At 42.3% G+C, this 26,444-nt stretch overlaps 2 protein-coding genes across 2 annotated transcripts; one reads left to right on the top strand and one right to left on the bottom strand.

Annotated features, from left to right (window-relative positions):
* The first annotated feature begins 8,862 nt into the window (after positions 1–8,862).
* bcl2l16 (BCL2 like 16) lies at positions 8,863–13,869 on the top strand. The gene is given in 4 exon segments (XM_061671147.1): positions 8,863–9,002; positions 9,004–9,133; positions 9,135–9,319; positions 13,722–13,869. Coding segments are annotated over 4 exon segments (603 nt in total).
* Positions 13,870–14,433: 564 nt separating this feature from the next.
* LOC133400432 (tubulin beta-1 chain-like) lies at positions 14,434–22,162 on the bottom strand. The gene is made up of 4 exons (XM_061673097.1): positions 21,996–22,162; positions 21,276–21,384; positions 15,940–16,050; positions 14,434–15,785 (listed from the first exon to the last, which is right to left on the bottom strand). Exons 1-4 carry the CDS (start codon positions 22,050–22,052, stop codon positions 14,725–14,727), a joined length of 1,338 nt encoding a protein of 445 aa, XP_061529081.1. The 5' UTR covers positions 22,053–22,162; the 3' UTR covers positions 14,434–14,724.
* Between the last annotated feature and the right edge of the window lie 4,282 nt (positions 22,163–26,444).

Here is a 26,444-nt window from a genome sequence, read left to right on the forward strand (position 1 = left end):
ATGGGTAAAATGAGAATTATTAACTTTGTAGGTTGTCGCTTTGTTGGGGAGCTAATCTGTAAAGGTAACCGAGCTAGCTTACCTGCATCAGGCAGATGAAGGTATAGACCTTGTAGAAGTTGTGTCTTTTATCTTTGAGTTGAAACCTGCTTGTGGGAACCCTAAAACTCTAAACCCAAACGGTGTTTCCACTGTATGGTATCCACTTGGCTTGAAACAGCTCTACACAAAATTTTAAGCTTTTGCACTGGAAAAAAAGATATATTGTGAGGTACTGTCTTATCTCAATTTTTTTCCATTATGCAACTCCAGCCTCCACTTCTCTGCTACAGCAGTCAATTTTCTCATTTCCCCCAGTCACGAATAAAATTTGTTTCCCACTCTACCAAAGAGAAATTTGCTTAAAGGAGATAAATACAGGAGATCCTCATTCTCCTCCAGTATTGGTGCATGTCCGTGTCTCTCTTTATGACTGATGCATTGAGTGTAGCATGATTTTCGCAGTTAACAGCAATTACATTTTGAAGTCCTCTGTATGGGTTAACAAAGTTCTCCCACCCCATATTCATCCAACTATGACTTTTTAGGCCTTCCTTTCCATACTGGGGCACAGTCGTGCTGGAAAAAAACGTTTGCTGAAGTGTTTTCACAAAATTTGAAGCATTGTAATTGCGGAAATGTCTGAGTAAGTGAAGAATTAAGAGTCCCAAATAAGCATGCATGTTTGTGCATAATGGATGGGATATGCAAGTGCAAATATGCATTTTGGCATCATTTTGTTTGTATAATATTTCATCCATGATATTATGTTGTAAAGCTTTATTTTAGAAAAACAAAGGAGCTCTGTAAGCGAAAAATTAGGGTAAGAACTGAGGTCTTGGTTCAAATGGAGGTAAAGCTATACAGATTAAAAATAAGTCACATATGTGAGACTGTGTGTCTGCGTGCGTGCGTGTGTTCAAGGCGAGCGGGGGTGGGCTTCTTTCTGGATGGTTAGTCTTATCTTCATGCACACTCACAATGTATGCTGCACCAGATGGCCACAGAGCACATAGCAGCTAATAGCACCACTTGATCATGTCTGGGTTGTGCTATAAATCAGTATATTAACAATGAACACATGTCATACATAATGTTTGATTGATCCCCGTATGACACAGCAAGCAATTTCATGAAAAGGGAGGAAACACTCAGAGGACTAGATAGATTTAGCCGTGCGTGTCTGATTGATGGGCAACAGGAGAGATCTCACAAGCATTATCCTCAATTTATGATAGCTCTCATGTTTGCATATACATATTGTTTGTTCATCAAGAGATCACATTGCTGCTGTCCATGTGGGGAGACTTAATTGGTCTGCTCTGTAAAGCTGCTTTCATTTTTAAAATCTCTGGAAACAAGTGGTTATGAGCTCTGATGAGAGTGAGCAATTTGACAGGGAAGACACAGGCACAAACCACTACCACATTGCCCTTCTATATTGCAACTATTCGTGAACATTTCTTAGAAGCATCAGATGTCCACAAGAAACAAAATTCAAATACTGAACATGTCATTATTTCATTTTAGATGTTCACTTTTTTAATTGAAGACCCTAAATTGCCCATAGGTGTGAATCTGAGCACGAATGTTTGTTTGCATGTGCCCTGCGATTGGCTGGCGACCAGTTCAGGATGGACACCGCCTCTCGGCCAGAGTCAGCTGGGATAGGCTCCAGTATGGCCGTGACCGTAGTGAGGATAAGCGGTACAGAAAATGGATGGATGGATGTTCACGTTTTCATTTATCACACAAATTTAGTATCGTAGATAATTGCTTCCTGTTGCACAAGAGTCAGACTGAAGGCCGGCCAGATCCGGCACTTCACATAATTTTATGTACCAAATGATTGCCAACATTTTTATTTGAATTAAGTTCAAAACTAGCAATACAATGATAATGATAAAATAATGGGGCAATTTCATAGTATGATGGGGCAATTATTAGGATTCCCACACAGAACAAATTATAGGGACAAGAAGTGCAACTGCTTGGTGCTAACGCCACACATTGAGTCTTTAAGAGCACAGCATCTCTGCCTCTGGTTCACAGACATCATGGCTAGGGATATACGTTTGGCAGAACTTAAAATGGCATCACACCAACGTGGATAGCAGGGCACCTCAAAAAATTTATAAACTGTATAGTGTGGTGCAAAGCTGAGTTCCAGCAGATTTTAAACAGCAGCAGGCAGGCTTGTTAAATTTGTCCTTGTGTACACAAAATGTAAGGGTCTCTGCAGACTTGGAGGACAATTTAAGCACCAACATTTTTTAAAAACATAACTTTAGTGCATGGATTATTTGAAAATTCATGGGAGACACACAAAAAGCCTCCAATTCTGCAATGACCTAAGAAGCAGTTTGCAATTTGCTGTACCAAATGTGAAAGAAACCGTTAAAGCAAAAGCATACCGTCGGTAATCATGGTTTTTGCCATCCCATTCCACCCTTAGTGATTATACATTTGTGGTTTCACTGTTGTATCCAGCCCCCTGAGGGGAGACCATAACTACAAAGTGACCTCTGATGAAAACAGGTTTGAGACCTATACTGGAGAGTCAAAATTACATTTGCTATACAGTATCTTGCATATCCCTTGACCTTTTGCACATTTTGTCACAATTTTATTGTGATTTCATGTGAGAGAGAAATCAAGAGCAATGTAAGTACCCACCACCCACCCTATTACTAGTGGTTACTTGGTCCCCAACTAGCAACCATTATCCCTGTAGCGTGATCCTGTAATGGTGGGATGTCATAATCAGAATCAGAAGCATCTTTATTTGCCAAGTATGTCCAAAAAAAACACAAGGAATTTGTCTCCGGTAATTGGAGCCGCTCTAGTACGACAACAGACGGTCATTTGACAGAGAACACTTTTGAGACATAAAGACATTGAGAATGTCTTTATGTCACTGAACAATAAAGGGTTGCTAGTTATCTGGTAATGCCAGTACATGATTATTATTATTATTTTTTTTGGACAATTGTGCAAAAGATGCAGAGTCTTCTAGCACATAGAGCAGTTCAAATGACAAATATTACAATAGTCCGCCGAGACTTCAGGGAATGTATGCAGTTTAAAGTGACAAGTAGTGCGATAATCTGGGACAATGTTGATTGTGCAAATGTTGAAGATACTCCTCAATCAGTGTGCAAATGGGGCAGATGCTACTCTGGCATGAGTGGCCAGTATTGGTCAACAACAGATATGCAAATAGTGCAGCGTGGTGAGACTACTACAGTGAGTGCACGAGTAATATATAATTGGCCCGACAGAAATGTGACAACAAACTCAAGACAAAAAGACAAAAAGACAAAAACTTGCCAGCACGTTGTAATGCAATTGTAGGTTAGGTGTTTAAGAAGTTGATTGCAATAGGGAAGAAGCTGTTGGAATCTCTGCTAGTTCTAGTTTGCATTGATCGGTAGCGCCTACCTGAGGGAAGGAGCTGGAGGAGCTGGTGACCGGGATGTGGAGGGTCGGAGAGGATTTTGCATGCTCTTGTCTGGCAGCGTGTAAGTCCTCAAGGGTGCGTAGGTGGGTACCGACAATCCTTTCAGCAGTTTTGATTGTCCGTTGCAGTCGGAGTTTGTCCTTTTTTGTTGCAGCACCAAACCAGACTGTGATGGAAGAACACAGGACTGATTCGATGACCGCTGTGTAGAACTGCCTCAGCAGCTTCCATGGCAGGCCGTGCTTTCTCAGAAGCCGCAGGAAGTACATCCTCTGCTGGGCCTTTTTGAGGACGGAGTTGATGGTGATCGCCCACTTCAGGTCCTGAGAGACTGTAATTCCCAGGAACTTGAAGGTCTCGACGGTAGACACAAGGCAGCTGGACAGCGTGAGGGGCAGCTGTGACGAAGGATGCCTCCTGAACTCCACGATCATCTCTACAGTCTTGAGCGTGTTCAGCTCCAGGTTGTGTTGGCCGCACCACAGCTCCAGCCCCTCCACTTCCTGTCGATATGCAAACTCGTCACCGTCCTTGATGAGGCTGATGACAATGGTGTCATCTGCAAACTTCAGGAGTTTGACAGCCGGGTGCGTTGAGGTGCAGTCTTTCGTGTAGAGAGAGAAGAGCAGCGGAGAGAGGACAAAACCTTGGGCGCGCCAGTGCTGACGCTGCATGTGGATGAGGTGGCCTCCCCCAACCTCACCTGCTGTGTCCTGCTCGTCAGGAAGCTGTAAAGCGACTGGCAGATGGCAGGTGAGATGCTGAGCTGGAGAAGCTTTGAGGAAAGGAGTTCAGGGATGATTGTGTTGAACTCTGAGCTGAAGTCCATGAACAGGATCCTCGCGTAGGTCCCTGCACTGTCGAGGTGTTCTAGGATGAAGTGCAGTCCCATGTTGACTGCATCATCCGCAGACCTGTTTGCTCGGTAGGCAAACTGCATGGGGTCCAGCGGGGGGCCTGTGACGCTCTTGAGGTGGTCCAGCACAAGACGTTCAAAGGACTTCATGACCACAGATGTCAAGGCCTGTAGTCATTTAGACCCGAGATTGCAGGTTTCTTGGGGACTGGAATGATGGTGGAGCGTTTAAAACAAGATGGTACTTCACACAGTTCCAGAGATCTATTGAAGATCTGAGTGAAGACTGGAGCGGGCGGCTCTGTGCAGATTTTGAGGCAGCATGGGGACACATGGTCTGGGCCTGCCGCTTTGTTAATCTTTTGTTGTTTGATGATGCGTCTCACATCCTGTTCGCAGATGGTTAACGCAGAAGTCGGTGGTGTGATATTGGTCGGTGGTGCGGCTGGGTGAGTGTGGGGTGTGAAAGTGTCCTTTTCAAATCTGCAGTAGAAGGTAGAAGTCATTGGCTAGTGTTTTATTGTTCTCAGCTTGGGGGGGGATCATCGCTTGTAATTTGTCAGCGATTGGAATGCATGCCAGACTGTCGTGCATTAAATTTAGGGAGACTAGTGGGAGTGAGGCGAGACGGTCATGGGGCAATGATGACCCACAACCGTCACCCCCACCCAGGCCAACCAGCTCCCCAAAGGATGTTCGACTGTATGTGGTGCATTAAAAATCTATGGGGAAAGGCATGGCGGGCCAGAGAGCAGGCCGGAGTGCCGGAACACCTGGCCGAGTGTCCTCCCCAGCCCGACACTGCCCTCCCCCTGCTGACGGGTGTATGATGCATTAAAACTGGAGGACCAGCAGGGCAAAGAAGGTGGGTGACCAGACCGGAGACCAGCACAGATGTGCCAGTCCCCCAGGGGACCCTGAATGAAATGTGAATGTGCCCATTGTGCGAAATATGTACATTGTAAGTAATAAAAATGTGCAGAGTGTGTGAAGTAAGAGGCTAAACCCCTGCAGGCCCAGCCCGGCCCGAGCAGCTAGAAGACCACATAGAAAAGGGAGGCACCCTACCATGGGCCCAAGTCAGCCGGGGACCCCACACTTCTCAAGTGAGAGAGGGGCGATGACCACGGCGGAACGTCCCGGGGAGAGGAAAGAGGAAGACACAGGCCCGGGATGCAGGAGTAGGGCCCCCAGGCCACCACCTGGAGACCAGGACTATGCCCCGGAGTGGGGCCAGTGGGGACCTCCCTGGCACCCAGGGACAGAGAGCAGCCCCGGGACTGGCACCCCCAAGGAGGGCAACACAAACACAACCAGACCCAAGAGGAGGAGGGGGACACAGGCCCAGCATCCTCAGAGGCCCACACCGCAGATCCAGAAAGCTAGGGGTTCAATTACATGCAAGTGACCCTATGGCGTGCACAGAAGTCTAAAATGAGAAGTTATGATTTGGTCGTATTACATTACATTTACATTGAATTACATTTCTGTATGACATTCTTTCCCAAGCAAATAAGAACAAAGCTTCAAGGTTCACCATTTTAATGAAAGGTGACCAGTTTGTCTTAAAGTTATCCATTTGGTTATTACGTTTAGCAGAGATATTTTCGAGTTTTATATACTCTGACAAGATTTTGCCATTGGTTAATGTTGATAGCTTGTTTATCTTTCCAGTTTACCAATATTGTTTTTTTTTAGCGATTGCTAGAATTACAAGTATTGGTTGAGCATGTTCATCTGGAAAATCTATGCCTTTTAAATCACCAAACGATTAGTGGAAATCGGAATTCTACAGTTCAAAATTGATGAAGGTTTCTGTGTAACGAGTGACCAGAAGCGCTGTACAGGTGTCTAATGCCAAAGAGCAGGAAAATAAGTGTCTGAAGCGTTTTCAGAATTAGTACATATGTTTGATTTTGAATAGCCCATTTTATGCATACTACATTGCATAATGTGTGATCTATGGAGTACTTTGTACTGGATTAGCTGTAATTTACAGTTTTTTGTCGTGGAGATTGTATTTCTGCAGATTTGCAATCATTGTCAGTAGACACTGAGAGGTCTTTTTCCCATTTTCGGAATGGTAAGTGTATTGAATTCGTACTTCAGATTAATTTGTATACCTTTTAAAAGGATTTTTTTGTTTTCGTGGGAGTCGTTCCACTATTTTCTGAACAAAAACAGGTAGTTCTAAAGTATTCACGTGTTTAGAATCTTTTTAGGATAGCTGTTCTTACTTTATAGCACAGGTGTCAAACTCAAGGCCCGAGGGCCAGATCTGGCCCGCCACATGACTTTATGTGGCCTGCAAGGGCAAATCATGTGTGTCGACTTCCATGATTCTTGTTAAAATATGATTTCAAATTGTCATATTTTGGAAATAACATTGAGATATTGCAAGCATTTTTGTGTTACCAAATATGAACAATAATTGAAAACCCCATTACCCTTGATTTCTGATTCCAAAACTAGTTTATACATTTCGGGTGTAATAATATGATGAGGTGATTCGGCTGTTACAGCCACACAGGACAAAAAAATAAATAAAATGAGGTGATTATTTTTATGGTTTCACAGTCATAACGGCCCTCTGAGGGAAACCGTAACTACAATGTGGCCCGCGACAAAAATGAGTTTGACACCCCTGCCTTATAGTATTGAAGGAAGTTACCACCTGTAATTTGAAATTCTTGGAATAAGCTTTGACATGTGATGTAGGAGGTAAATTCCCCTTTGTTTCCATGTGCTGCGCTAAAGGTGTATTTTATTCATCTCAAAATCGGGATTGTGCCAGATTGGGGAGCATTGATAGGGTGCTAACTGAGATTGTGTGGTTTACAGAGTTTTCCACAAAGCTGATAAAGTGGCTGCCATAATCTGATTTTTCAAACAATTGTGGTGTTTGACACTTGTGCTGATAAATGGGAGGTCCGGAAGATTCATGCTAATGCTGTCACGTTTCGGGTTTTTTGAAAGCAAGGAAGGGGAAGCAAAATGTGGAGGACCCAAGTGGAGGGAAGCAGGGAGGCCAGGCAGAAGTCTCAAAACTGATATCCATCCATCCATCCCATCTATCCATTTTCTGAGCCGCTTCTCCTCACTAGGGTCGCGGGCGTGCTGGAGCCTATCCCAGTTATCATCGGGCAGGAGGCGGGGTACACCCTGAACCGGTTGCCAGCCATGACATTGAACTGACAAGGACTGAAAGCAACCAGTGAACTAAATACACACAAATTGACAAGACAACAAGTAACACCTGGACAAGACATGAGTGGCTGGACGGAGCTGATTGGTCGACACAAGGTAGATGATAATCCATAATAGTCCATAATAGTCCGGATGGTTCTTTTCCTCTTTTGCCCGGAGGGCACAAGGTCCACAATTTCCAAAAACAATTTGAAATGTGGACTCGTCGGACCACAGAACACATTTCCACTTTGCATCTGTCCATCTTAGATGAGCTCGGGCCCAGAGAAACCGGCGGCGTTTCTGGGTGTTGTTGATAATTGGCTTTTGCTTTGCATAGTAGAGTTTCAACTTGCACTTATGGATGTAGTGCTGAATTGTATTTACTGACATTGGTTTTCTGAAGTGTTCCTGAGCCCATGTGGTGATATCCTTTACACATTGATGTCGGTTTTTGATGCCGTGTCGACTGTGGTATCGAAGGTCATGGGTATTCAATGTTGGTTTTTGGCCTTTCTCCAGATTCTCTGAACCTTTTGATGATATTATGGACCGCAGATGATGAAATCCCTAAACTCGTTGCAATTGTACGTTGAGGAACATTGTCCTTAAACTTTTCTCACACCCTTGTTCACAAAGAGGGGAACCTCGCCCCATCTTTGCTTGTGAATGAGTGAGCAATTCAGGGAAGCTCCTTTTATATCCAATCTTGGCACCCACCGGTTCCCAATTAGCCTGTTCACCTGTGGGGTGTTCCAAACAGGTGTTTGATGAGCATTCCTCAAGTTTCTCACTCTTTTTTGCCACTTGTCCGAGCTTTTTTGGAACGTGATGCAGCCATAAAATTCTAAGTTAATAATTATTTTCTAAAAACAATAAAGTTTATCAGTTAGAACATGAAATATCTTGTCTTTGTAGTGTATTCAATTAAATATAGGTTGAACATGATTTACAAATCATTGTATTCTGTTTTTATTTATGTTTACCACAACGTCCCAACTTCATTAGAATTGGGGTTGTACATCTGCATCTGTTAGAATGGAGATGTGAAACATGGGTATCAGTGTGCACATGACATTTGAGACGCCTGTCAGTAAGAGCTCTATATTTAGCTGGTAAAGAGACGAGGTGACTCGGTGTGACTACAACACACACACCACTGGACCTTGTGCTTTTTCATCAGCTGGATGATTCTTTTTGTGTGTTCTATGCCACTCACAGGAGGAGGATTGCCAAGTCGGCACGACAGATCAAAGTGATTTAAAGAATGCCTGTGCTGCTTGGGTCTGTCATCTGTTTCCTAATGAGAATAGAGGAAACCATGTGCCAGTCAGAGGTACCAGAGGCCAGACGTGGTTGAAGCAGTCCTGACCCACTGGTGAGCGAGGCCTTCCTGATGGCCCATGATTACATAGACTATGTGATCACAGACAGCACAACGGGTCCTGCCCCCACTGCAGCCCACTGGGGATGTGCTCCTTACATGCTTCCACAGCTTCTTCAGACGCTGGCCACGTGTCTTCCAAGATGTGACAGAGAATACCGCATCCCCTACACTCATGAGGATCCTAGATAAACACTTCTTCCCCACTATCCCTGGGGTTGCGACGCCGGGACCTGGCACGGAGCGCAGAATTGTCAGTCTATATTCTAGCTGGTCAGATGGCCTTGCATTGCCATGAGAATAGCATGGTGGTGGTTATGCCTCAGCTGAAGGAGTGTGTGGGTGCTTATGTAGAGAGGGTCATTTGCCCTGAGATCAGAGAAAGGGGAGGATGCATATGTATTCCCAATCTGGATATATTCTTACTCATAGAGCACATTGACAGTATGTATACGTTGCGGTCCAGTGTTTGAACATGGACTGTTTCCATTATTTGTTTCCTGTAATAACACCTCCAGCAGATTTGAAACGACACAACCGAGATGTGATTGAACTGAAAACTTTACTTTGAGTAATCAGTTCGATTAAAAAAAGTCATGATCACCCACGGCACTACAAGAGGAGATGACACAATGCCGATTAAGTCTATCAGCTCCTCTAACATCTTACTGTATTTTTCAGTATTTTATCTTTTATATTTAATGTCGATTAGCGATATAAAAAGAATTAGCGATAGCGATATAAAAATAATCATCATGATGACAGACCGGAAATAATGCATTTTACCTAGCAAGAGCGGCGTACAGCCCCTTGTCTCCTGTTTGTAAAAAGCTAACTAAACATTATTTTTGCATTACTGTAGCAGAAAATAATCATAGATTAATTACCTCTTTGAAAGAATCCATCTTTTTTCCACACCTGCTGTCCTTCAAAACTGAATAAAAATGTACAATCACACCGTTGTGGGGGCGGGGGCTTGGTAAGGCCTACTTCATATCAAAGGGACGGCTCTGTTGTCATGCAGAATTCCAGCACAGGGCCGACAGAGCCGCTACTAAACGGCCAATTTGCAGTGGAGCCATCCAATTTGCCATCACCTCACTCCGTGCGGCGGGTTGTGGGCATAGCTTCATAGCTAATTGCACGCTGTAGTAGTAGAAATGGGTCAAGTTATTAACACTAACTCGCAATTGTAATGGATAGCCACCGATGAAATGACGGCACCCAGTACTAACGGTATACAGTATAGTGGCGGGGGGCCAACTCAGGGCCAGAATGTACACCCAAGCCCAAGTGGGTACTTGTGGTTGTTTTTAACCCCGCCCAACAAAGGCCATACAACTGAGATGGTGAAAAAGTTTAACACTATAGCTCAACAATTCAATACTAAACTGTTAAGTGTTAAAACATGTGCAAAGACTGATCTTAAAAACATACAGTGGAACCTCAGTTTACGAATTTCATTTTTTCCATGACTCCATTCTCAAACCGAGGTACATCTAAAGTTGTTTCCAATTGAAATGAATGAAAAGGCAATTTTGATCAGAGTGTGGTTAAAAATAAATACTACGCAATATATAAATAGGTGAGAACACAATTTATGATAATGAAATAACAGTGGGTTCGCAAGCAAATCACTGTCTTACCCTTTTCGGGTACAGTATTGTTTACATTCACTCTGGTTACTGCTAGCCCAAATGGCCACCACCTTCCACAATTCAGTGTAGCTTGTGTGTTGCACTGTGGGATGTGGTGAGCACTTTAGGTAAAAACAATAAGGCCTACCTGAAACACTGAGCCAATGATGTTTATACGGCGCAAGAAAAAGCACAGTTCTGAAGCCTTCCGCTGTGCCAACAACGTTCGTAAAACAAAAAATAACCAAAATAGTATCTAACCTAAGATAATTTTATTTGGAAAAATTGTTCATGCAGCACAGTGGGGGACTGGTTAGAACATCTGCCTCACAGTTCTGAGGACCCGGGTTTAAATTCGACCTTGGCCTGTATGGAGTTTGCATGTTCTCCCTGTACTCTAGTTTCCTCCCACATTCTAAAAACATGCATGATAGGTTAATTGAAGACTAAAGTTGCCCGTAGAATGTGAGTGAATGGTTGTTTGTCGATGTGTGCCCTGCGATTGGCTGGCAACCAGTTCAGGATGTGCCCTGCCTCACGCCCAAACTTAGCTCGAATAGGCTACAGCACGGCCACGACCCTCGTGAGGATAAGCATGTAAGGAAATTGCTCATTAACCAAATCATTCATAAACCAGGTCATTTCTAAACCAAACCTTGGTTTACAAATGACCTGTGATCTGTAAGTATTTAGAAACAAATCACGAAAATTACTTGACACATTGTTTCATCTGCCAGAAGAAAACTGATTACAGAACACGGGGGAGATCTTTTAGATGTTGTCTCACCTCTATTTCGGGTTTCCTGTGCATGAATTTTACCAGTGGTTTGCACCTTCATGTAAACCCAGGAAAACCTCCAGTGATGTCCAGTGACTGCATATGTCAAGCAACCAATGACTGCAAGTGATTTTCATCAAAATACAAAATATTATGGTTATTTTGAACAATTACAACCCAATTCCAATGAAGTTGGGACAATGTGTTAAACATAAATAAAAACAGAATGATTTGCAAATCATGTTTAACCTATATTTAATTGAATACACTACAAAGACAAGATTTTTAATGTTCAAACTGATAAACTTGATTGTTTTTAACAAATAATCATTAACTTAGAATTCTATGGCTGCAACACGTTCCAAAAAAGCTGGGACAGGGTCATGTTTACCACTGTGTTACATCACCATTTCTTTTAACAACATTCAATAAACGTTTGGGAACTGAGGACACTAATTGTTGAAGCTTTGTAGGAGGAAGTCTTTCCCATTCTTGCTTGATGTACAGCTACACCTGTTCAACAGTCCGGGGTCTCCGTTGTCGTATTTTACGCTTCATAATGCGGCACACATTTTCAGTGGGAAGCAGTTCTGGACTGCAGGCAGGCCAGTCCAGTACCCGCGCTCTTTTACTATGAAGCTACGCTGTTGTAACACGTGAAGATTATGGTTTGGCGTTGTCTTGCTGAAATTAGCCGGGACGTCCATGAAAAAGACGTCGCTTGGATGGCAGGATGTGTTTCTCCAAAACCTTTATGTACCTTTCAGCATGAATGATGCCTTCACAGATGTGTAAGTTACCCATGCCATTGGCACTAACATACCCCCATACCATCACAGATGCTGGCTTTTGAACTTTGCGTCCATAACAGTCCGGATGGTTCTTTTCCTATTGATGTTGATGTCGGTTTTTGATGTAGTGCCGCCTGAGGGATCGAAGGTCACGGTCATTCAACGTTGGTTTGCGGCCTTGCCCCTTACATGCAGTGATTGCTCCAGATTCTCTAAACCCTTTGATGATATTATGGACCGTAGATGATGAAATTCCTAAATTCGTTGCAATTGTACGTTGAGTAACATTGTCCTTAAACTGTTCGACTATTTTCTCACAGACTTGTTCACAATGAGGTGAACCTCGCCCCATCTTTGCATGTAAATGACTGAGCAATTCAGGGAAGCTCCTTTTATACCCAATCATGGCATCCAATTAGCCTGTTCACCTGTGGGATGCTCCAAACAGGTGTTTGATGAGCATTCCTCAACTTTCTCAGTCTTTTTTGCCACTTGTCCGAGCTTTTTTGGAACGTGTTGCAGCCATAGAATTCTAAGTTAATGATTATTTGCTAAAAATAATAAGGTTTATCAGTTTGAACATTAAATATCTTTTATTTGAAGTGTATTCAATTAAATATAGGTTGAACATGATTTGCAAATCATTGTATTCTTTTTTTTATTTATGTTTAACACAACGTACCAAATTCATTGGAATCGGGGTTGTATATCCCTTTCAAATGAAAACAGAGGGAATCTACATATGCAATACAATGCCTGCAGTTCCCTAATGGTAAATAGCATGTTTTGGGAATTCCTGTAAATAAAACCTAGACATCTACACTTCAAACCCATCCATATTGCTTCTTTTCAAATTTATTGCAGTTGTTTATAAAGGCAGCATATCTTAAACCTCTACCACTGTCCAAAATGCAATTTCTGGACCAGAGAAGAACAAAAGTCACAGAATTTTAGCACAGTATAGCAAAATCTTTAATAATAATGTAAATTGAGGTCATTTCAAAGTTTTAAAAAAAGTCTCCAAATAAGCAAATGTCATTTTCAAAAGTAACCAGATTTAAAATGCATAATGTGTGCATCAGAACACTAACACGACATCCAATACGTCACATCGGAATGACAAATTTTCCATCCATTTTCTTTAGTGCTTATCCTCACTGGGGTTGCGGGCTGCTGGAGCCTATGCCAGCCATCTTCGGGCGGGAGGCGGAGTACACCCTGAACCGGTCGCAGGCCAATCGCAGGGCAAATAGAAACAAACCATTCACTCTCACATCGACGGGCAATTTACTCGTTTTCTCAACCAACCTACCACGCATGTTTTTGGGATGTGGGAGGAAACCGGAGTGCCCGGAGAAAACCCACCCAGGTACGGGGAGAACATGCAAACACCACACAGGCGGGGCCGGGATTTGAATCCTGGTCCCCAGACCTGTGAGGCAGATATGCTAACCAGTAGTCCACCATTCCATTTGACATGTTATTATTATAGTCAAATATTTAAGTATGCTTGACAAATTGGGGGGGGGGGGGGGGGGGGAGGGAGAGAGAGAGAGACTATTACCTTCATTTTACAATCGTTTTCTGCCAGAATGGTTTTGTGTCACGATTAGGGGACAAACCGAACCTGGAGGCTCAGGTGAAGGAAGTGTGCTGCTGCACCCTGCTGGCTTCAGCCTCAAGCGTCCGCAGTTACGTCTTGTGGAAAAATGTTTTAGCCAACATTGCCAGCTACTGACCATAGCCAGAATTACAATGGCCAAGCTTTTGTTTTTACTGTTTTTTTTTGAGTGACTGTCTTTTTAGGAGGCACAGTGAACGAGAGGGTAGCACATCTGCCTCACAGTTCTAAGGAACGGGGTTCGAATCCGGCCTCGTCCGTGTGGAGTTTGCATGTTCTCCCCGTGCCTGCGTGGGTTTTCTCGGGGTAGTCCGGTTTCCTCCCACATCCCAAAAACATGTGCGGTAGGTTAACTGAAAAAATTTAATTACCCATTGTTGTGAATGTGCGCACGAACGGTCACCTGTATGTGCCCTGCAATTGGCTGGCGACCAGTTCAGGGTGTACCCCTCCTCTCACCCAGTTAACTGGCATAGGCTCCAGGACACCTGCGACTATAGTGAGGATAAACTATGTAAAAAAAATTGGGTTTTATTAGATTTGAGTAGCTCTATCTCCTCAATTGTATTGTCAGTATATTTCAAGCTCATTCGGTCCAGTTTTAATATTGATGAATAAACGCATTGTCAACATTACTGTGAATTTGCTGATCGTGTATGAAAAATAATGACCTGAGAATCATGGCTTTAAACTCCATATTTTACTCATTTGTTTTAATTGAAAAACATTGGTCGCAGTTACAAACCTATTCCAAATGTACAAAATGTTCATTTTATGGAAAAGCTGACCATCTCTGAAGGTACGCCATATACAGTCAATTTTTGTTTCAAAAATAAACACTCAAATCAACTTTCACTATGAACTAAACTTCATGAACTGACACTTGTGAACACTGAAACCTGGAAGGATTGGAACGTATTTCACGTTGAATAACGAACGGCTGGGGGAAAAAGGGGAAAAAAAAAAAAAAGGTTAAGCCATATCTTCCTCATCATCTTCACCAAATTCTCCATCATCCTCAGCTGTGGCATCCTGGTACTGCTGGTACTCTGACACCAGGTCATTCATGTTGCTCTCTGCCTCAGTGAACTCCATCTCATCCATGCCCTCGCCAGTGTACCAGTGGAGGAAAGCTTTGCGCCTGAACATGGCTGTAAACTGCTCTGAGATGCGCTTGAATAGCTCCTGGATGGCTGTGCTGTTGCCAATGAAGGTGGCAGCCATCTTGAGTCCCCGAGGAGCAATGTCACACACTGCGGTCTTGACGTTGTTGGGGATCCATTCCACAAAGTAGCTGCTGTTCTTATTCTGCACGTTGAGCATCTGCTCATCCACCTCCTTCATGGACATGCGGCCACGGAAGATGGCGGCCACGGTCAGGTAGCGCCCTTGGCGTGGGTCACAGGCAGCCATCATATTTTTGGCATCAAACATCTGCTGAGTGAGCTCGGGTACCGTAAGGGACCTGTACTGCTGGCTACCTCTGCTTGTGAGGGGAGCGAAGCCTGGCATGAAGAAGTGCAGACGGGGGAAGGGCACCATGTTGACGGCCAGTTTCCGCAGGTCAGCGTTGAGCTGTCCGGGGAACCTGAGGCAAGTGGTGACGCCGCTCATGGTGGCCGAGACCAGGTGGTTGAGGTCGCCGTAGGAGGGAGTGGTGAGTTTAAGGGTGCGGAAGCAGATATCGTACAACGCCTCGTTGTCAATGCAATAGGTCTCGTCTGTGTTCTCTACCAGCTGGTGGACTGACAGTGTAGCGTTGTATGGCTCAACAACTGTGTCGGATACTTTTGGAGAGGGCACCACGCTGAAGGTGTTCATGATGCGGTCTGGGTATTCTTCACGGATTTTGCTGATGAGCAGAGTGCCCATTCCGGAGCCAGTACCGCCACCCAGAGAGTGTGTGAGCTGGAAACCTTGGAGGCAGTCACAGCTCTCTGCCTCCTTCCTCACCACATCTAAGACAGAGTCCACCAGCTCCGCACCTTCTGTGTAGTGACCCTTAGCCCAGTTGTTACCAGCGCCACTCTGGCCTGTAAGAAAGATCAAGAAGGAGCTCCTCAACACTACATTAACTGACACCAGTAATACTGCATGAAGCAATCTCAAACAAAATGAAATAAGAGTAAACTGTTACATTTAAAATTTTCTCTGATGTAAAACTACAATTTAATCAAAAGGACTCACCAAAGACAAAGTTGTCTGGTCGAAAGATCTGACCAAAAGGTCCAGACCGCACAGAGTCCATTGTGCCTGGCTCCAGATCCACCAATACAGCACGGGGAACATATTTACCACCTAAGAGAGCAATATAACAGGTGAATAGATATTGCGGCATGTTATTACCACAAGCTACTTCAAATATAAGCTTACATACATTATATGAAAAGACACACCCCCGACACACGCACGAAATCAGACTAAACTTACTGTTTTCAGTCAATTAGTATTACCAAAAATACGCCAATTGTCTTTTTTTTTTTTTTAATAAATACAATTTTCCCATTACTTTCTTCAAGTCAGAAGTTTACATACAGTAAGATTACTATGCCTTCAAATAATTTGAGAAAACCCAGATGTCATGTCTTCGGAAGCTTCTCATAGGTTTATTGACAACATTTGAGTTACACACACTTGTAGATATATTTGAAGGCACACCTGAAACAAACTGATTCTTTGTGTAACATCATGGGACAGTAAAAATAAATAAATAAAATAAATTTAAAATCACATCAAGAAGAGACGTGGACTTGAACACCTCTGGTTAATCCTGGGGTGCAATTTCCAGATGCCTGAACGTGCCACCTTCATCTGTTCAAAAATGTATATGAAACTATAAACACCACGGGAATGTCCATCCATCATACTGCCGAGGAAGGAAACGGGTTCGGCGTCCCAGAGATGAACGCGCTTTGCTCCAAAAATTTGCCTTTCAACCCAAGAACAAAAGCAAAAGACCTTGTGACGATGCCGGCTGAAGCTGTTAAGTGTCATTATCCACACTAAAACGGGTACTGTACAGACATGGGCTGAATGACTACTCTGTCAGGAAGAAGCCACCATCACAAGTGTGAAACATCGGGGCGGCAATATCATGCGGGGTTGCTTATCTTAAGGCGGGACTGGTACACTTCACAAAATAGATGGAATCATGAGGAAAGAACATATGTAGAAACACTGAAGCAACATCTCAGGACATCAGCCAATAAGTTAAAGCTTGGGTGCTAATGGGTCTTCCTAATGGACAAGGACCTGAAGCATACTGCCAAACTGGTTACAAAGTGACTTAAGGATAACAAAAGCAATTATTTGGAGTGGTCATCACAAGGCCATGATCTCAAATCTATTGAAAATGTATGGGCAGACCTGAAAAGGTATGTGCAACCAAAAAAAATTGGCTCAGTTACACCAGTTCTGTCAGGAGGAATGGGGCACAATTCCTGCCAACTATTGTGAGAAGCTTGTGGAAGGATACCAAAAACACTTGACCCACATCATAGTTTAACAGCAATGATGCCAATTACTAATGAAATGTATGCAGTCTTAGAATAAAGTTTAAAAAAAAATTTATTCTGGCATTTAGCAAATAGAAATAATTTTGGTAATCCAGTTCCTAATTTACCTCAAACAGGAGGTTTCATCTGATGTCATGTCAGATAGTGAGGGGATAAAAAACAAACCTGTGTCTTTTCATCTAGCACAACATGACAAGACTTCTCAAAAATGACAGTCAAAATGCAAAGTGTGGTTGGAATGGCCAGTTTAACCCAAGTACAACATACCAATAATTTTGAAAATCGGATAACTGGTTCCAGAGAAATTGAACTTTTTTCGTGTGTGGGGGGGCTTTTGGGGAACGCTTGTTTGTGATATCACCTATAGAAAATCTGTTCATTAAAAAATGTTTTAAAAAACAAGCCTTCAATTTCAAATGAAACTACAACTTCACCATGTCTACAAAACTTCACACATTTCTGTATTTGGTTATGCGGAATTTGATTTTGAACTTATTTCTTACGAAGATTGTCATTTAAAGGACTTAATTAGCATATATCATGCCCCAAAATTGTTGATTATATTGTTTTTTTAGTACTTTACCCCCCCCAATTTCCTTGTTACGGAAATTTAAAAACTAGAGAAATTTAAAACGTCAGTATTGGTTGCCATGGTAACAGTCATTCCGTAATAGAATTAAAGGATTTCAACAGTAACTATTTCTCAAGAACTACTACGTGGATTTAGCTGAAAATTGGCATGCACCTACTTGTAAAGCTATTACGTGCAACTATGACGTTTGGTGCTATACATTCAATTCTACTTCATGCAATAGGTGCCTGAAGTTGTGAGACCCCACACCACACCTTGGTATTTTGTAACACTGAATAACCCTTTTCGGGAGATTATGTGTAAACCTGAATGAAGACTCTTTTGAACAGTAAAGAAACTTTTGATTCAACTTTTGAGTAAATCCTGAGTATGAACCAGAGCCTACACAATCAAAGCAGGATTGAATCAAGGCTGAGCACATAAATTTAACATGGTTATAGGCAGCTGTTTTACAGAGCTAGAAATTAGCACCTAAAAATCACATAATTTTTTTTTTTTTTTATAACAAATTAAGCAATATGGAAGACTCTGAAGAGTACATACACGACAGCAAAATACAACATTTTCTTCATGCAGAAAAACATGCATTTACACCGCTCAAGTACTTGTTGATGTACAAATGTAAGATTAAAATTAAATTTGCCTGATTTCTTTGCTTTTTGTTTTGGCCTCTAACTTGAGCCAGACTCATCTCCACCTGTGCCTAATTCCTGCTTCAAGCTGTGCCACATCAATGGCATCCCCCTCTTTTGCGCTCACATTCTGGAAAACAATTGGCGAAACCATTGTATAACTTCATTTTTCACTATTACCAATTTCAAAGGCTAATCCCAAAACCACCATCCAGGAAAATATCAAGTACAGTATTTTTCCATTTCTGAATTTGAAGTTAGTTCATTCTGTGTTGTGACATAATCCCTAACATCGCTCCGTCGCTTAATACAGTTAACATTAACAAACTAATTAGGAAACTCACATACAATTATCTAATTAATATGTACAAGCAGATCAGCACTTGTCGCCAATGTTACTTGCGCTTCGCGGTTCCTCTGGGACCACAAGCAGACCCACGAACCGCAGCACCTCAACGGAAAAATACAAAAGACCAGCGCAACAAATACCACACTGCCTGATCTGATGAGGAAAAATGTTGCTTAAACGCAAGAGTAGCAATAAAGTATGTCCGCTCCAGAGGTGGGGAGCGTAGCCAAATATCGTACTCAAGTAAGAGTACTGTTACTTGACAATAATGTGACAAGTAAAAATAGTCCTCCAAAATAATTACTTGAGTAAATAGTACCCAGTGGAAAAACAATACTCAAGTACTGAGTTACTTCAGATTTGTTTTAACCACAGCATGAACAATAAAAAAAAAAAATTGTGAATGTGCAAATTCTGAAATTGATGTGAGTGTATATATGCACCGCCAAAACATCAGCAATTCATTGCAAGGTGTTTTCTCAAGTTATACGTGGGGTAAAATATCCACAATTGGGCAGAGTGCGCCATACAAAATACTACATGAAAGCTGTTGTTTCTGTTCATCTATATGTAAACACGACGAGTAGCGCGCCGTTGCCTTCATGGTAACGACAACCTTCCCAAAATGGTGGCCACGTAGGCACGACCAATAGAAGATGCTGTGTGAGGTCATGTGACTGTCATTTGATTGGTGCACTAGACTTAAACGTCATTAGCACTTAAATTGGATTGGCACAAATAGCACCCAATACACCCAATACAGAAGTCGAAGTCTTGTGCACAAAATAGTTGATAAATAAGCAATAATTGATCAATAAAAGTAATGAGCGACATTTAGATCATTATAACAGAGTAAAAATACAGTTACTTCTCAACAGCAGACGGGGCGGAAATGTTTTTAATCTGGCCTCGTCAACTCCTGTGACCTATCCAAAGCAGGCGCACAGGCGGAACCTCAGGCCGATGCCCTTGCATGTTAGTCCGTAATATTCAGAAATTACATGCGTGTGTGGATGGTGGCAAGGATCTAGCTGCCAGCGTACCAAACAGTCTAGGACGACAGAGACCCAAGAAAACGTATCGGATCTATACGATTCACGTCAATGGCCTAATTTGAGTTCAAAACGGCAAATTGCGCTGAAAGGCGACTGATGTGCATGGATGAAAAATGTATTATGCCCAACAGAAGCAAAATTAGTTGATAATCATGTATGAAAACAGAAAAGATTGATAAACATTTATGAAAGAACACATTTGCACAAATTACCTTTTATTATATGGTGGTAATAATAAATGATACTGATCTATGTGAAGACATAGATCATGTTAAAGATTTCTCCCAACGATCAATGATTTAACAAGTAAAAAATATCAACGTGCAACACTATAATTGTTTTTTAGTGTTTACATTTTTAAATGGTCACTTCAACAACATTCCTCTGAGACAATCACTGGTGAGCTATTTTTAGAACAGGCCCACTGGCTACTCATGTGATCCTCAGGGGCACGCAGGTATCATGTTGGTGACCCGGTCTGAAGGACTCTTCATACTCCCGACAACGCCCGCATTACATCACGTGACCGACGAATTGGCCCGTGCGGCCCCTCATGGCAAAAATTGTTGCTACGCGTAGAATGATGAGAAATGCCGCGGAATGCTCTCGTGATTGGTCCGTTTTAGTTACGTGCTGTGATGATGTAATCAGCGTTCCTCCCGGTTCCACGTAGCACCTACGCCGCTGCCTTCTCGATTGATTTTGGCAGCATATTTAAACGCATCATCTGGTCATCTAGGTCCATTTGTTCTAGCAGACTCTGTTCCACGGTCGCCATTGTTATTGCTGTGTTCCTTGTTACGGAAAGTAAAGTAAAAACCAAATTTCGCCGAAAGGAGACTGATTTGCATGTATGATTTACAGTTGCCATGAGTTTCAGGGAATATACTCAACCGGCACAGAATGTCTGTACTCACCCAGAAAAGCCACATTTTGACATCCTCGACACAGACGCGCATCTCTCCACACCTACGAATCGACACGGTTGTTTCATCTGCCCCTCGGGGAGTCCCTTCTTTGATTAGCTGACAAGTTTCAGCTAAAACTATCACGCAAAAGCTCATACAGGCCAAAATTCCAAGATGTTCTCCAAGTCAAATCCTAAAAATTACAGTGATGTTTCAAACTGCATCGCCCTAAAAACTCGACTTAATAGCGAAAATAAAGCATTATTCGTGAGAAGAGCAGTGTTGGCAGTAGAATACGTCATATCCGTTAGTCAATTGTTTTTTGGTGAATTTATTTGTTATGGAAGATTTTAGAGGCATTTGAAGTACTCATTCCATCCTTTTCAGAAAACTCTACCAAGGCGGTGGCCACTTGTCACGTTGCTACTTAGTGTATGTAAAGGTCTGGTTTCCACTGTGTATTCGATTTTACCTGAAGCTTCATTGTAGTAGACATTGATCCTGTCCAACTGCAGGTCACTGTCACCATGGTATGTCCCAGTCGGGTCAATGCCATGCTCGTCACTGATGACCTCCCAAAACTAAAGTCAAACAAGAAATGTACATAGTTGGGAAACGTGGCAAACGGTCGCAAAACAATGTTCTGTTTTTTTCCAAGAAACATGTTAAGATACCTCACTTTTATACTGAATTACCCCAAATATCGTAAAATTTAAAACGAGCCACTTACCACAATGGCGTTAGCTTCAAAGTTAACTACCCTTCATAATACAAGGGACTGAGTTTAGAAACGAATCAAAGCCATCAAACGTAATGAACGGCATGTCTCATGACATGTCACGCGCCTTACTGTTTGACAAAGGCCAGGTCATTTCGCTAATAAACTCATCCAATGACCTATTACAAGTTTGGCTACATTAATGCTGTGAAAATGGCGTTAATATTGATACCCCAAATTGGCTTTTTCCAGGGCACCTGGACAACAAACGCATGGATTCGCTTCCCATCGATAAGCGATCGACTTACGTTTCAAATAAAAAGTCAGCCTTATCCAAATGTAAATTCAACCAAAGTTTGGGATGGAAAAGACATGAATAATCGTCAGACATTGTTTTCAAGAACGCTGCCCGGAATAAGGAACCAAATATAGCACAATATAAAACCTTAACAATAGAAAAACATATTGACTGACCTTAGCACCAATCTGGTTTCCACACTGACCAGCCTGAAGATGCACAATTTCTCTCATTTTCTGGCGCGTCGAATAAAACGTGTCTCAAACGTACGAAGTAATTCGAAACGCAACGTTACGATGGTTGAGATGTGTGATCTGTGCGTGAGATTATTTCTACGGGGATACCACGCCCCTTTATTCTCAAACCTACTCTGTTATTGGTTCTTCTTCTTCTTCTTCGTCTTCTTCTTCTTCTTCTTCTTCTTCTTCGTCTTCTTCTTCTTCTTCTTCTTCTTGTTCTTCTTCTTTTTCTTCTTCTTCTTCTCTTTTTTATTTTGTTATTTTATAAATTAACGACAAATTAGTACTGTACATACAGAACAATACAGTGTACTAAATATATGAAACAAACAAAAGCGACATTCAGTGAGGTGCGTTTCAAGACCCCCTGTGGGTCCCAGGCAAGAAGGAACATGCGACTGCCCCCCCCTCCCCAAAAAAGGCTATATGAGTCTATAAACAGTACACGACATAAAAACAAAATGCCAGGGGTTGCAGGTGCGTTCAGAATTTTTACAAATATTTATTGTTTTAGATCCTTTTTGTTACTAAAGTCATCGAAAAGTTTGATGTATGAAACCGTGTCATTGTGTAAGTGTATAAAAGCAAGCTTCTGATTTGCATATTTACTTGTCAATATAAAATGTTGCCATTGTGAACAAATTACGAAAAATGCATTAAATTTATCATGCTTTCTTAAGAAAAAACAGAAAACAATATTTTCTCATTTAGTCCTTGTGAAGAAGCATTTAATTAAGCTTTTCCAAAAAGTCAGGGCAGGTGAGCAGATGGTGTTGAACTGTCGCTGGGTGGGTTCCACAAAAAGGTCAATGTTCCTTTTGAATTTAGTGTGGATGGAGACAACATCTTTCTGGAACAAGGCACAAACCTTGTAAAATGTTTATATTGAGCCAAACAAACATTACTAATCTCTGTCTTTAAATGATTATTTTCAACCCCGAGGTTAGCGTCATATAAAATAGCTTATTCTCTTGCCGTGATTGGAAATTTACAAGCGTTTAAGAATTCTGATTAAAATATGAGTTGCCCATTGCTGTTAAATAGCCGCATAACTAAAAGCACTATACAATATACAGAACAGTGAAAAGTCTACATACATAAATAAACAGTCTACAAACATAAATAAGTAAACAAAACAAAGATATAGGAATGAAAGGGTCTGGAGAGTATTTTCTTAATATAAATTGGAGTCCTTACAAAGTCTTCTGGTCTGAATGGGCTTGGGATTCAAAGAACAATTTATGTCAACGAGATATACAATGGGGGAGGAGTTAGCACAGGCGATAGGGGCGCTCGCTCGGCGTGTCGGGGTTCGCCGGATCGATGCCCGCCCGAACCCCCCCTCCTTGTCCTTGTCCAATGGGCACGATGGCCGACTGGTTAGAGCGTCAGCCTTACAGTTCTGAGGACCCGGGTTCAATCCCCGGCCCCGCCTGTGTGGAGTTTGCATGTTCTCCCCGTGCCTGCGTGGGTTTTCTCCGGGCACTCCGGTTTCCTCCCACATCCCAAAAACATGCATGAATTGGAGACTCTAAATTGCCCGTAGGCATGACTGTGAGTGTGAATGGTTATTTGTTCCTATGTGCCCTGCGATTGGCTGGCAACCAGTTGAGAGTGTACCCCTCCTCCTGCCCGATGACAGCTGGGATTGGCTCCAGCACGCCCACGACCCAAGTGAGGAGAAGCGGCTCAGAAAATGGATGGATGGATAGATATACAATGGGAAGAAAAATTATGTGAACCCTTTGGAAGTTCTTCAAGTTCATAAATTGGTCATAAAATGGGGTCTGGTCTTTATCCATTCATACCACAAAATTGAAGTATATGTTTTCATATTTTAATGAAAATAACATGTAAACATTCACAGTACAGGGAGTAAAAAGTGCACCTCTAGGCTACAGATACTCCAAGATCTAATCAGATTCCGATGGGAGCCAACCTTGAGTCCAAACAAATGAGACACGATTGGAGGTGTGGCTTAAAGCTGCTCTGGCTACTAGAAAAAATCAAGAAGCTGATGTGTACCATGCCTTGCTCAAAAGAGCTTTCAGAAGACCTATGATTAAGAATTGTTTACTTGTATAAAGCTGGAAAGGTTACAAATGTATCTCTCAAAGTCTTGATGTCTGTCAGCCCATGGGTAGACAAACTGTCTATCCATGGAGAAAGTTCAGCACTGTTGCTTCTCTTCTAAGGCGTTGCTGTCATATAAAAATAACTGCAAGAGCACAGAACAGAATGCTCAATGAGGTAAAATGAATGCATACATACATAAATATCCATCCATCCATTTTCTGAGCCACTTCTCCTCACTAGGGTCGCGGGCGTGCTGGAGCCTATCCCAGCTGTCATCGGGCAGGAGGCGGGGTACACCCTGAACTGGTTGCCAGCCAATCGCAGGGCACATAGAAACAAACAACCATTCGCACTCACAGTCATGCCGACGGGCAATTTAGAGTCTCCAATTAATGCATGTTTTTGGGATGTGGGAGGAAACCGGAGTGCCCGGAGAAAACCCACGCAGGCACGGGAAGAACATGCAAACTCCACACAGTCGGGGCCGGGGATTGAACCCCGGTCCTCAGAACTGTGAGGCTGACGCTCTAACCAGTCATCCACCGTGCCGCTAATTTCGTATCCATTTTAGTTAACTATAATGGACATGAAATTAAGCAATCTGTATAAATCTTGTATACTAAAGTAAAAAAAAAAAAAAAAAGAAAAATCTTTGTCACTGTCCAAAATATCATTACTGGACTTAACTGAGGAGAGCAGCACTGCAGACACAAGTCACAAAATTCCAGTAGGTAATAGCTAAATCTTTACAATCATTATCAATGTAAATAGGTCATTTCCAAGATTAAAATAGCTCCAAATAAGTGAATTCTATTTTCAGAATGAGATGTGCACATTCTGTCCAAATGTACATCAGATCAGTTGCATAACATCCAATACTTCAAAGCAAACATCGGAATGAAAGATTTACACGAGTGATTAAGTCAAATATTTAAGTATGCTTGACATACGATGCTGCTTATTGTGAAATCCAGACAACATAGTTATCGCTATATCAATGATCCTGAAAAGGCTGCACTTCACAGCAACAAGTGTCAGTTAAGGTCCAGGACTGGTGTCACAAAGGATATATTTCAAATCCAAATGACAAGTTTTCCCCTTCAAAGTAACCCCCCAGGATTGGAACACATTTTCCCAGCCTTCTCTGCCACGCCTTCATGCACTCATGAAAGGATTCTTTCAGGATTTTCTGCAGCTTCGTCGTCACGTCCATCCTGATGTCATCCATGTCTCCAAAAGGGCACTCCTTTTGATGACCCCTTGAGCTTGGGAAAGATGAATAAATCACATGGAGCCAGGTCGGATGAAGTAGGGCTAGGGAGGTTGCTCCAGCACTGCAAATTTCTTCTCAGCCAGTTGTTGGATGCTCCTCTGTTGTGAGCAGGTACGTTGAGCAGGTACGTTGTAGAGGTGAAACACCCATGGGTTGCACTGCAACCACTCTATCCTCTTCTTGTGCACTGAAGCAAGCAAACACTCCAGGATCTCTATGTGGACATCGAGATTCTTGCCTTGTCACGTCTTGTCTAGATTAAAGGGGAAACAAATCATAGTTTGTAGTTTTGGTTTGAAATATATCTTTTGTGACACCAGTCCTGGAATTTTTCCAACACATCTCGCATAGCAAAACAGGGTACATGCGTAACAATTTTTAAAATGTGAGAGACACGACAAGAAAAAAATATCACCTATCATCACACCACACACATAACGATGTACCATGACTGGTCCATGAAAGTCATCGTGGTGCCACAGGGTACCCTGACTGTCAGAAGAAAAACAAAAGAATAATAAATAGTAGTAGTTGAATAGAAGACGCTAACTGCAAGGTTGCAAAATCATATTGACCATTTCATTGTGGTGATTGACTGGAGATGCGCTATACAGACACCTAACACAAGTTGACCAGGACACTCTGGTAAAAGAGATTTTTAATCTCGATGAAGTTTTCCTGGCTAAATAAAGGTTAAATAAAAAATAAAACAATCATGAGGTTCAGAAATCAGATGAACTCTTAAGGACTTGCAATCGTAAATATTGAACAGGTTGAGCATTTACGATTGTCAGCCTGATTGGTTTCCGAGCAGAGAGTAAACATCACTGTAAACACAGCCTCCACCACAGGATAATTGGTTAGGATAATCTTTTAGACACCTTTGATAATCGGGCCTTTGCAGCCTTTGAGGGAAAATGCTCAAATTTGGCCAGATTGTTGGTATGTGTGTACCCTGCTTAAGTGTTTAACGAAGAGACCTGATAAATAATGTGACTCTACACGCCTGGACAAGCTTGTGAGAAAAGCAGAGCCTG

Source organism: Phycodurus eques, chromosome 3, assembly GCF_024500275.1.
Source record: "Phycodurus eques isolate BA_2022a chromosome 3, UOR_Pequ_1.1, whole genome shotgun sequence".
NCBI lineage: Eukaryota > Metazoa > Chordata > Actinopteri > Syngnathiformes > Syngnathidae > Phycodurus > Phycodurus eques.